The sequence below is a fragment of the Tachypleus tridentatus genome, chromosome 7 (genome assembly GCF_004210375.1).
Source record: "Tachypleus tridentatus isolate NWPU-2018 chromosome 7, ASM421037v1, whole genome shotgun sequence".
In the NCBI taxonomy this organism is placed as follows: Eukaryota; Metazoa; Arthropoda; class Merostomata; order Xiphosura; family Limulidae; genus Tachypleus; species Tachypleus tridentatus.
In genome coordinates, this window is record NC_134831.1 from 137,784,643 (window position 1) to 137,798,087 (window position 13,445).

General features: G+C 33.2%; 1 protein-coding gene across 7 annotated transcripts in view; it reads left to right on the forward strand.

Annotated features, from left to right (window-relative positions):
- LOC143256699 (protein king tubby 1-like) overlaps window positions 1–13,445 on the forward strand; it is an 81,315-nt gene that overhangs the window by 35,202 nt on the left and 32,668 nt on the right. For all 7 annotated transcript variants that reach the window (XM_076514248.1, XM_076514253.1, XM_076514255.1 and 4 more), the window contains 2 exons: window positions 5,962–6,136; window positions 7,721–7,858. In XM_076514248.1, coding sequence (XP_076370363.1) covers window positions 5,962–6,136; window positions 7,721–7,858 — 313 coding nt within the window. The remainder of the gene's footprint in view (window positions 1–5,961; window positions 6,137–7,720; window positions 7,859–13,445) is intronic.

Here is a 13,445-nt window from a genome sequence, read left to right on the forward strand (position 1 = left end):
AAGAACATACAATTATTGCTTTGTGTGAATTGAATATAGTTCGTATTGTATATTAAGAATACACATTAAATGATCAGGCGGTTTGATTCAAAAGCAATTTTCAAATGAAATAAACTTGTGTTCGCTGGTTCTTCTTCTAGAACGTAAACCGACGATATATTGTGTTAGTTAGATTATTTTCACGAAAACAAAAGATCCAGTTGGTTATAATTTAATTGTAAGAGAAATGAAATCTTAAAAGAATATATAACAAGAACTGAAAAAATGTGTTGTGATGGGAAAGCTTATATATAATTCTTTACTTTTAGCTACTAGAACGGAACATACCTTCTGTAGGTGCAGCATGTATATTTGTACTTCATGAGTCTCTGATTAAAGGAACGAGAATGTGTGTGTGTGTGTGTGTATATATATATATATGTATGTATAAAAAAGTGCAGGAATTTTGCAAAACCCATCTTGATTGTACACTTGCAAATGAAGCAAATGTGTAATAAGCAGATTCACCAATACTCAACTTTCATTTTACCTCAGATCTTAACCATATTTCGAGATAGTTTATATCGCAAAAAAACATGGCGTTTTTTTTCTCTACAATTAAAACTGTCTATAGGTGGCTCAGTGATAAGCTTAAGTGCTTTTTATTCAAACATTTGGTGTTTGAATCATATGATAGACACAGCGCATGTAACTAACCAAATGCACAGGTAAAATAAAAACTAATTAAAAGCATGTTTGAATAAACATAGTAAAATGTTTCATATAAATCTATGCAGTATTGAACAATTTTATTACTAATGTTAAAAGTTTTCATAGATAGGCCAGTCCCTCCCACCAATTTTTACTACTAGTTTGAACGCTATTGTTTTCTGTGGTTTTGTTTACTTAAAAAAAATCAAAATATATTTTTGCATTAAATAGCTACTTTTACTATCCAGATTTACAGTAAAAAAAAAAAATTATTACAGCCAGCGTTTCAACTTTTCGAATTTATCGTAGCTAGGAGTCCAAGGAATGTTTGATGTGAAAATATACGTTAATTTCAACTTTTGTTTGTTCTGTTATAAGGATTCGTAGAGTACTTTTAAGAATGTTTAGAATGTTGTTGTTTCACAATCGTTCTAATAGTATAGTTATATTACTAACTATACTATTATACTACTATTTGGAACCTATTACTTTTGTGGAATGTAAAAATTAAAGAGTTTCGAAACACTTTATGACTTGCCATGTTAAATGAAAGTTGAGGACGTTAAGATACAAGGTTTAGAACCCGAGTTGAAATAAAAAAACTCCGTGCTTCAATAATAGATTATAAGGATATAGAGTGGTCTGAGGAATATTAATAAAAATACGTGATTGTAAGACTTTGACCCATTAACGTACGCAAGTGTTGAATCACGTGCTATATCAATGGTTTTGGGTATCGTGTGTGTATTTGAATAGGCATTTATTAATACGCACTACCATTCGCCTATTTTTTTTGTTAACTACCGTAACTTCCACATAGTTTCGATCTTACAAGAAAACTAAATATTTTAAATTGATTTTTGTTATAATTTAACTTTTTCTGTTTGGTTTGGGTCGGTTTTATATTGTTTGTTTGTTTGTGTATGTATGTATGTAATGTATTCATATATTCCAAAATTCGTATGTGTCAAGGCCTTTTGGGTACTTCTAAATATGTATCACCACATATTGCATATGGTTTGATAAACTATTATTTTGGTGTAGAAAGTTTATCCTCTTCCGTGTTATCTGGCTTGTCATTGTTTTGGGTATGAAGAATGAACTAAGTCTTTTTTTGTTTTTTAATGTTGATTATCAGGTAGGATTATTTAGTAGTTTCACGAATTTCGGTTGTGATTGTGTTTATGTAAAAGTTTATTATAAGGATCTTTTTGTGGTTTTATTTGTTTTTAGTTCTTTGTTTTTGTGTTTTTGGGATTTGAACACATTATCGATGAATATTTTGAACACCCGTTTTGTGCTGTTTGAATGATAATAGGTATAGAAATGTTTCGATTTATTTTCTTTAGTTCTATTATTACCCCTCTTTTGACTTGGTCAGGGTGATGAGTCAGGGTGGTGAGATACGTAAGGATGAAGTATCGACTTACATTTTTTTTCTTACACACAGAACTGTATTTATTTGTCTGTCTTGATCTTTTATGGTTATGCCTAAGAAGGTTAAGTTTCCTTTTCAGTTGGATGGTTGTAGTGTAAATTTGATTGATGAAGTGCGGTTGTTTAGAATGTGGTGATAGTGTTGTGGTACATCTTTCTTATGACTCCACATGTTACACAGCAGTTCCAAACTTCTGGAGCTAAGGCTCTTTTGTTTCTTCGTGTGTCAAGAGTTTTTTTGTAGCGTGTGTATGAGTATTTCTGCAAGTGTAACTGTTCTGTTACCCGTTGCTACTCCTTTCCTTTATTTCTAGAAAGTTTTACGAATTTGAAGTAGACGTTGGAAAGAAGCATTATGTGTCTGGTTTGAGAGGTTGTTTTCATTCAAATACGTAATTTTTTACGCGAAGATGTGAAGTTGATGCTATCTACGCTTTCTTCCATAGGTATGGATGGACACAAGGTGATCGTATGTGATAAATAAAATTATTCATATCGAAGAGTATATTTCGACTAACAAATAGTTTGTATTATTTAAATGTGATGGAATATATTTTAAATGTTTCCAGCAACCGGAATGTTCTTTCTGTTACAGTAATGAACAACACGATGGATCTTAAAGGCCTTTTCTTCCTTTTTATTTTGGTCTTTAAGGATTCCATGTAGTTCAGATATACGACTATGGAAGTGATTTTAAGTTCGTTTGTGTTTGTTCTAGCAAAGTACTTTCCTCTTTTAGATTGTTGATTATTTTTTCAGTTTCTGTCGTTCAAAAGACCAAATATTTTAAGATAAACTGTACTCATTAACGAAAAAATAAACATATAAACAGAAACAAAGGATGGTACATGTAGCTAAACTTCCATACGATGACACACCATATCTAGCACCCTTTTGTATATATTTGTCACACGGTTTTACAACTACTCTCTAATATTCTACAGATAATTCTGTATATTTGTAGTCTCGGTAATAAAGTTCAGTTTTTATTTTAATATGGTTAGTAAATTTTGTATCCTTTTAGCCCAATATGTTTTATCTTAACAACTCCATTTTCAATTGTATTTTGTAGAAGATAATAAAACATTTTGAAGCTGTTTTAAGTTTTAAATTTCACGTGAGTAATACATATTAAATGGTGGTTGCTATATACAGTACTGTGCAAAAGTGTCAGAACAAAGTCAAAAATTAGATTTCAGGCTACTTTCAAAGAACAATGGAAGGTAAATCACAGATGAAACATCAACATTTTATTAAATTTCATATTTAGTACAACAGAAACTAAGTGTAAGTGTTTGAGTTCAACAAACAGTTAACATTTTGTGTGTCCCTTTGGCTTTAATAACTGTAGACAGTCTTTTAGGCATTGTTCCAAAATATTTAACACTCCTACGAAAAGTGGGGCCTAATAGGCCCCAGAGCAACTTGAAAGGTTATTAATATTAGGCTAATAATTTTGTATTTAAATGAAATTGCCATTTAAGTCCATTAATGAATGGATTAACGAGATTCCCACTGTCCCTATCTACTATCTAGCGAAACCACAGCCAGGGGAACGGGCTTGGAGAAATCAGGACTAGAAACGTATTTTCGTAGGAGTGTTAATTAAAGTGCCCTTTTATTACTTTACGTCAAATGTGTTTACTACATTCTCATAAGGTTTATTTGGATTGCACATCATTTATTAACAGTGTGTATATTTTGCATCATGTAACGATCGTCACAAGTTTCGCGAGCATTGAAATCCTATTGGACACCTCTCGACCAAACACATATGGTAGTCTCTTAGTTAGAATTGTGTCTCAATGCTTAACACAATAAACATTTTTTTATTATTTTATCATTGATAGAACAAGCTTTTAAGTTCAAGCTTCAGTCACTTCTCTATACGTTCCTTCTGTTTACTTATAAAAGATTCTTGGTTTGTTCCATTAGTACCAGAAATAAACTGCGTGAAAGCAAGGACAATATTGGCCTCAACGCTCTCTGTTAAGTATCTTAAATCAGCTTTTATGAGAACATAGTTGAATGTATTTGTAAACAATATATGTCATTTAAATATAAAGGAAATCCGCTTTACACGAATTAAAATGTAATAAGCCTGCTCGTTTAATTTCTTATTTACAGTATAGTAGAACTTCGACAATTAAGAGCAAAACTGGATTCATATTAATTCTACTAAATGTTTGCATTTTAACGCCCCGTTTTGTGAGGTGTATGCAGGTTATCGGGTGTTCATGAGGTGGATATTGCCATGCCATGGAGCGTTGTCAACAGGAAGTCTCAGGGGTGGATTAGCTGTGCCCTTTTATCTTTATTTTTAGTCAGAAAGTTTCAAAGTACTTCTCTCAGAGTTTAAACTGTTAAGCATATCACATATTTTCCGTGTTTTATTTTGCTGTTAATGACTGAAGTAGAAGTATATCTCTATTTCTAACTTAGGTTTTTCTCTTTGCTCTGTGCGAGTCTTAAGAATTGTAATTAATTACGGTTTCATCCTGTTTCCAGACCTTGGAAAATACTTGACGAAATTAGATTGCAAAAAACTTGAAGTAATATATTATTCAAAAGATGGATGCTAGTTCATTTAAACTTTTTAGGTTTGATTAGAAATCTTACAATCTTCAAATTATTTCACAATAAAAGATTATGAATTTTTAATTCAAAATGTTATTTAAGCACAATGCTTACAGACGTATTGCTCTATAACCTTATCCGTTTATACACGAAAACTCATTATCAGTCACTGCATAATATACAATAAATCACTGATTGTTTGGAATTTAGCACAATGGGCTATCTGTGATTTGCCAACCAGGGGTATCGAAACCCGGTTTCTAGCGGTGTGAGTCTGCCGACATAACCCTGTGCCCCTGGGGATCAATATACAATAAAGAACTAATGTTAAACCATATGAAGAGGCAAATTAGCACACTTAATAACATGAGAAAACGATTTAGTATCAGTAAAATATTCTTGAAAATAACATTCTATTCATTCTCTCTTATTTTTAACATTGGGACTAGTTTGAATCCGAGTATCCATAGCACGATTCTAATTGCCGGGAAAGCATGTTCCATACTTTAAAGCCACGACTGCATTCTAATAGTGACAGATAAACTGCTCTTATTGATTAGAGTAGCTCAAGAATCGGCGGTCGGTGCTGTTGACTAGTTTTCTTTTTTTTCTAATATTATCAGTTCAAAATTACCGAAGCAAATAAATATTATTTCGTTAATGTTAGTCTGTATAACAATATTAGTTGGTATTTATTGTTCGGTGGAGAAAGATGTTTAACACCGTATAGGGTTGAAGTAACTATGGATACATCCTGTTTACCACAACGCACCCATACAGACAGGTGAGTACCATGGATTCGCAGACATAATATTATTATAGCTTTTATAAAACTTCAGAATTACCAAGCGATCGGTTTTTATCTTAGAAATGCAATTCACTTATTATTTTGAAACATTTATCCCCTTGACGTTTCCCCCCATGGATTTCGTTCTCTGGGGACTGCTGGCACGTGTGTACAAAGAGAAGATGAAGAACACCGAACATCTGAAACAACGAATTCGCGACGAGTGTCAGACTTGACAGTGACACTACTATGGTTCGCAGTGCTCAAAGAGAATAGAAATACTGTTTCTGTACTTGTTTCAAGTCACAAGGATAACGTGGAACACGTACTGTAAAATTCGTTGAAGTGCCTGTGGTTCCAGACGTTCCTAGAAATAGACATTCAGAGTTCCAGGTCTGATTAACTACTTCGTGTTTCTTTGCTGAAGACTAAATCATAATTATTAACATAATTGTTATTTTGTATTACAGAAGCAACTTTTGGAGCAGAAACAAAAACAGAAAAGACAGGCTCTTGGGATGGTTCAGGCTTCTGACACTCGACCAGCATCTGGCAGAGGTCGAAGAGGGCCAATACGAGATGAAGTCAAACCTTTAATGGCTGGATACAGCGTTCAGCCAAATAGCAATCGTAGTACTGTTCTCTGTAAGTGAAAAATGTTTGAATTTATGTAGATATTAAGTATGAATACATCTCTTGATTAAAGTTTGCTAAAAATATCACTTTGTAACTTCGAATTAAAGTCAAAAACATTGGATAGGCGTCTGTGTGTGTGTGGTTACATATGTCAGGGTTTGATGCAGAAACTGTTCATACCTATATTTGTTTTGTGGAACTCTGCGTTATGTTATTATTTTCAAAATTGTTTAAAATATTACGTATACTCAAGTCTTGTTGGTAAGTTTGTTAATAACTTGTTTTATATTTTTCTTTATTCTTATTTTAACATGGGAGAGCAGTCACCTTTCCACAACTGTCTGCAGGCAGTGAAGGGTGATATAGATGTGGGATGTTGTGGGCTTGAGCACCCACATCTCGCTCTCTTAATTTCTAATCATATGTGAGACTAGCGAATTGGAAGTTAATACTGATAGACGGTCTATCCCCATCGCAATGTGGGTCGTATTTCCTCAGTCACCTCCGAAACCCAGCATATATTTTTATAATCCCACGTTGTAGCTTGTACCCAAGGATCGTTTTTAAAAATATGCAGCGTATTTTGTTTCATGTTAATGTGTTTTGTTTATGGCTTGGAAGTTATAGCTATAATTAATCAGAGGTTGAGATTTGCTGTTTTTAACACAGTCTTTCCTCATGATTTTGTTTATTCATATAGTTTCATTTGGATGTAATTATTAAATTTCAATTATATATATCTGTATTATTTTCATGATACCTTCATAGTTTGTTTCTTGAATACGTATGTGTATTGTGTGTATGAATTTCTCATATTAAGGATAATTCGAAGATGAAATATTTGCAGTCGAATTTGATACGTGTTAATATTAGTTAGGTCTAAATTAACCCACGTTAACTGTACTGCTTACAAACCCTTTATTTCTGAAGGATTTTTTATGAAATAATAAAATTGTCGTCAACTATTAATTTATAACAACTTTCTAAGTTTCTCCACGTTTGTCACCAATTTCAGTTTACTGAATTTCTTTAGTACAAATTGGCTGGTACTAAATTAAACTTGGTATAACCTTCTTCCCAACTTTCTAGACTTTTAACAAATTTCTCTTCAGTAGAACATTATCTAAGTTGAACCATTGTAAATAAACATAGTGTATTACAGCTGTTCTGGTATGTTATATTGGGTTATTTTGGTACAAAATAGTGTTTATTATACTTAGTACATCCTTATTACTTTTATATTACTTTCATAGGCTATAAAGGGTTTTCCCAGTATTAAAAATAGTAATTAATAACAAAGAACTTGTGATCGAAAATAAACTAACTTTGTATATCGGAACCGAAAAATAACGTATATAAGCTAATGAAACCAGTTCTATACAGTATATTAACTATAAATACTGAAAATGTAAATCAGTGTAAGAAAACTAAAACCTGTAGTGGTTACAGTGTATTAAATTATCCACTGGGTATGTACATGATTCTGAACAACATTTTAACTTGGCTTGTTTTATGTAACCATTATTGTATCTGTTATTATTATCGGTTTCTCAAAGGTAAGTTGTTTCGTATTAACACTTAGCACAATTACAGGCTACGACGGCCCACTTCAATATACCATGAGTGCAGAAAACCCTGACTCTCCATTACCTACACAGTTTGCAACGCCACTTTCAAAACCAAAAGAAGAAGAAATCCTTAAAGAGGATATTCCACAAGTTGAACAGCAAGGTAAACTTTAGAAATGTGTTTTTAGCACAGTGTTAGTTGCACTTTATATACATGAGTAATCTGTGTATGTTAATATAGTGGTGTATCACCGTAGGCGACATGTTTGTTATATATATATTTGAAGTGTAATATTGTTGCTTTAAGCTGGAATTGTCTTTCACAGGCTTCCAGAAGAAGAACGTATTGTAAACATAATTAAGAAAAATTTTCGTTGACAAGGCGCACAAACCTTCAGCCAAACTTCGAAATTGGTTGTGTTCATTAGAAAAGATTACTAGTTTGTTTCCAACTCATACAAAGCTACACGTGAGCTATTAGTACTAGCTATCTGTAATTTTCAAGTGACAGACGAAAGAGTTAACACAACTCATGGAAAACTCTTGTACTACTATTGAATAATAGGACTTGAACGTCATTCATATAACTAGGATATCGAGTATGTTTTGTTTGAGGCGGGGGTGTAACGGGACTTGAGAATATCAAACCTAGGGTCCAGCAGGCCAATGTCTGTGTCACCGTTTCATAAGCAAGATGACCTAAAAATCTGGAATTACACCAACACCAGTTGGCTCTAACCCTTTCAAGTGTTCTCAATACAGTTTCAGTGGACATGTGTATTTGCTTGGCAATGCATTGGAAGGTTTATTAGCTTCCTAAGATACGTGGTCTACCAGTTAAATCATTGTCTTTTTTTGCCTAACATTTTTTATAATATAAGATGCAGCTTCAGGTATTAGTGTTCCAAGGGCCGTAGAACATCGCATTTAATCTCATGTGTATATTGCAATTGACGTCAATAGGTACGTTATCGACGTTGTTTATAACAAACTGTTACTGCGTGGCCCGGCATGGCCAGATAGTTAGAGCGCTTGACTCGTAATCTGAGGATCGCAGTTTCGAATTCCCGTCACATCAAACATGCTCTTTCATTGTGAGAAAAAGTACGGTCAATCCCACTATTCGTTGATAAAAGAGTAGCCCAAGAGTTGGCGGTGGGTGGTGATGACTAGCTACCTTCCCTCTGGTCTTACACTGCTAAATTAAGGACAGCTAGCACAAGTAGTCCTCGTGTAGCTTTGCGCGAAATTCAAAATTAACAAACAAAAATTATCTCTGCCTCTTCAGAAGCATAAACTTTAATTTTAAATTGGTGGTCGATAAATCCCTGTAACTATAATTCAGAAGTATCATGGTAGTCAGTGTTATCATACGGATGTGTGGGCATTGAAATATGTTGACGAGGTTTAATCCAGTCAATGGGTAAAGCTTACCGTAAAACTATCAGCTGACGACTACAACATTTGATACGTGAAAGAACTTGAAGAAAAAGTCGATAATTTTTAGGTTTCTACACCCCACCCTCAATGACTCAGTGGTAACTCCTGTAAACAAAATGTTGGGTTTCGATACCCGTGGTGGACACAGCACAGGTAACCTGTTATGTTTAACAACTATTAAATAACACTACAACAAATTCACAGATTCTGTGTGTTTGACCCATTTTATCTATATCTTTCCAAAAATCGATATATAAATTGTAAAAATGTGGTTTTTGAAATATGAGTATTTTTTTATACATAAGTTTGAAATATTGACTTATCTCGTGTTGTGACACGAGTTTCAGTGGACCAGTAACATTTCACAGGCGCTTGCGTTACTTGTAAAACTAGGGCAAGTCGGGATTGTAATTATATCTTCCTTGTGTTGTGAATCTCTTTGGACCAGTAACATTTCATGAATGACTGCGTAACTTGTAAAACTAGGAGAAGTAATTTTTCTCGTCTCTGCGTTATGATTCTCACTGGATCAGTAATACTTCACAGGTGCTTGTAAAACTGAAACAAGCCTTGAATATAGTATTCATATCATGACGACAGTGTCTGTAATACTCAAGTAATAGTTCGTGACAATAATATATTTATATGGTTAAAGTGGCATGGTACTTCTGTCGACGCATATACTGACAACCTGAGAGAGAAAACAAAAAAGAAAAAATGACTCACACATGCGTGCGCTTGCGGAATTATATATTAGATTAATGTAAAGGAGGGCTAATTTTATTTTTGTCCCATTCAGAAAGTTCTTATGGATAGAAACAGAAGTTAATTGCTAATTTTATATGCAGTTATTGGTTTAGTAGACAAACAGATTGCGAGTCAAGCGTCTTGACCACGTGGTCATATCGGGACATAAAATATTTTCACAGCGTATTTGGATATATAAATAGGCAGATAAAAAGAAATAAAAACCTACTCAAATTCTATATCTTAGCTATAACAAAAACTGACGAATATAAAAAATACATATGGAACTTTGTTTTCTAACTATCAGGGTAAAGAAATAAAATCAATTATTTTTCGAACTAACCTTTCTGGTTATTTAACCTCATCTTTATTTAATAAACATAACTATATAGTGCTTAAATGAAGAAAAAAATAGTAACGTTACCCGTAAAATGATAATGATTTAGTCATAACATTTTTACTTTAAATACGTGTAGAATCCTACTACTTAAGGATGCCCTCTGAATATAGAATTCTATAATTTTGTTTTGTAGTTTTTGTTTTTATAACAGTTTCTAGCGAGATGTATTAATCATGTCCAATCAACTAAGGAAGGTGAACGCGAAAACACGTTTATTTATATGTCTAATGTTTTCGTAGTTACTGCTCTAACCGATTATTTTGGTTTATTTCATATCAAATATTACACAATTTTTCAATAGTTTTTAGTTGTTTTGTTTAGTTTAAGTTCACGCACGCGCGCACACACACAAACTCGACAAAAGAAGGCTCAGACATGACGTACTTTAAAATCCTGCACAGTTGTATTTACATGCAAATGAACAAACTCATTATCATGGTTGTGGTTTGTGAATGCATTAAGAGAAGATCTTTAGAACATTCTTCTGGTTTTAAAATTGGTAAAAGTACATGTTGATCATTAATTATAACACAGACTACACATCTCGTGCTTCATGCTTAATGTTGGCGCTTCACAGGAGTGTCTTTCAAAGACCTAATACAGATTATTTAATCAACAGTTCTCAGATTATATCGAATTCATATCCCTTCAGAAGAGACTGTCCACTTTATTAATAATATAAACCTTTGGAGATATAAGATACGTTGCAGTAAACAGGATACTTATTTTCATTCAATTTCGAATTAATGTCTTCTGTTACAAACACAGCAAGAAAAAACAAACCAACTGCACTAGAAACCGAGGCCAGACAGACTCGGTGATACACAAAGCCAGTTGAGGTGCTATTTAGCTGTTTTCTCTACAAAGTCAGTTTATTGTTAAAGAACTCGAGGTGAACAAACAAAGAACGTATATTGTCGCGAACCACAAAACAGTGGATTCCCAGTCCAGCGATGTAATACCAGGTGACACCTGTTGGGCTTAATTTTTACTTTGATGTTTTCTCTAAGTAATAAGATTAGCTTTGTCGTTTTTTTTTTTTTAACGGAAAAATTGTTTTATGTAATTAATTGTGAATTTCATGTTTTCAGATCGTATTAAAAGATTTTCATTTTTTAATAAATGAAAAATTATTTTATGGTATTCGGTTTCATGATCAGTAATGAAAGGAGTTCCAGGGTATATATAAACCGGTGATTATATGGTTAAAGGAAATATGGGAACTTTACAGTTATGTTCATTTTTTTATATCAGCTTTGATCGTAGGAAGAATATTGATTAAATATTAAAAGTTATTGAAAAGTAAGGTAAAAGCAAAACATAATCGATATGTGTAATTTCTCTGCCCCTTCACCTAAGAACGAGAGAAGTGGAAATAGTATTTCCTTCAATTATTATCGTAAACACCTTCGCTATAACTATAACTAGCCCAACAGGATTTCGATTTAAGTTTGATCGAAGTCGACACGTCGACATGAAAGTGTATATGAAACAACAAATTTAAAACAATTTTCAGTAAGTAACGTTATTTTAAAATATCGAGAAATCACAGTATGTGTTTTATAGGATCGGTAATGAATCCGCTGTGTTCATTTTACGACGAAATCCGACAAAGCCACAAAATTATATTTATTGTGTATAATGAATACAAATAACGAATACATCGTCAAACTGTACAGCGTGTGTGTGTGTGTTTCTGAATGGTCCACTCATCTTCCCTGATTCAGAGAATAATATTTTGCTGAAAATCATACACTTCCAGCGTTTAGCTAATGTTTAGTGAGCAGTTACATATACAACAAAGAGAATAAAGCTTGAAAAAGGGAAAACAGCCAGAAGGTCTTACAACGTTTCTCTTAATAAGGTGTGCACGTCAAGTAGAATATAATTTCTAAACGCATTTTGTATTTGTTGTTGACTTAATATTTTTCTCAGCTTTTATTGGAAAGGCAGAGCATTGAATGGGATAAGTCTCAAAGATGTGTGTGATATAAAAACACGAATAAACGCAATTGACATCGGCAGGTGTTTTCAAACGTGTTCGGCCGTTGTAAGTAAAACTGCTGGTGAAGATGTGGTATGAACGTTGCAGGAGAATGGGCGTTAGCACCATAAAAAAAGAAAGAGGTCCTGTGTACCTGGTACTATTACATCTATTTCTAACTTGCGTAAGGATAGTGTAAAAAATCGAATTGTAACTACATCTTATTATACAGTATCTCATGTGGGAATATTTAATCTAAAAACATCTGGTTTTGCATTATAGCTAGAGTTGTTTGTTTTGTAGTTTCGCGCATAAGCTACTCCATGGCTATCTGCATTAATCATCACTAATTCTAAAATAATAGACAAGAAATAAGTCAGCTAGTCAACACTATCCACCACGAAATCTTGGGATACTTAACCAATTAATAATGAGATGAGCCGTCAAAATATAAAGGCTCTTCACAGCTGAAATGCGAGTACATTTGATGACGGGATTCGATCCCATGACCCATAGTTTGTGACTAGAGCCCCTTAACCACTAAGTCATGTCAGACTTCGTGTGTGATAGAGAACTATAAGTTTGTGGTGTGATATATTCTAGACTGTCTGATGTGAAGTAGAATGGGATAAACGTGAAGAATGTCATTTTATGCGAGCCAGATGTCATATACACCACATGTAGGGATGGCCGACATACTCGGTAGGCATAATACCAATATGTACGCTCAAATATCAGCAATGACTCTTTTCCATTTGTTTCTCTACCCAACAAACCTCAAAATAATTCAAGAAACTATTGGTAAGATGCAAATCCAGAAAGGGACCAACCAACCAAATTGCTCATCCTATTTTATTTTAGTCGAGATAACTCTATTGTTACTTTATCACTAACGTAAGTTTAAACTTAAATTCACCCTATATGTTTCTGGGCAGAGTAAGGTGTGATCACTTCGTCATAATTACTAATAGTTATAAAAATGATAATTATAATTCAAGTGTAAATGATGTTATCAATACTCTTGAAGTTATATTTCTTACGGAAATCTGGTGATTCTTTATAAATTCTAAGTATAGTATGAAACGGGAATTATTAATCAATATCAAATGAACATTAGATCACAGTGACATAAATAGTACTCATTGCTTTGTACACTATATAATCGATGTCTCTGTGGCG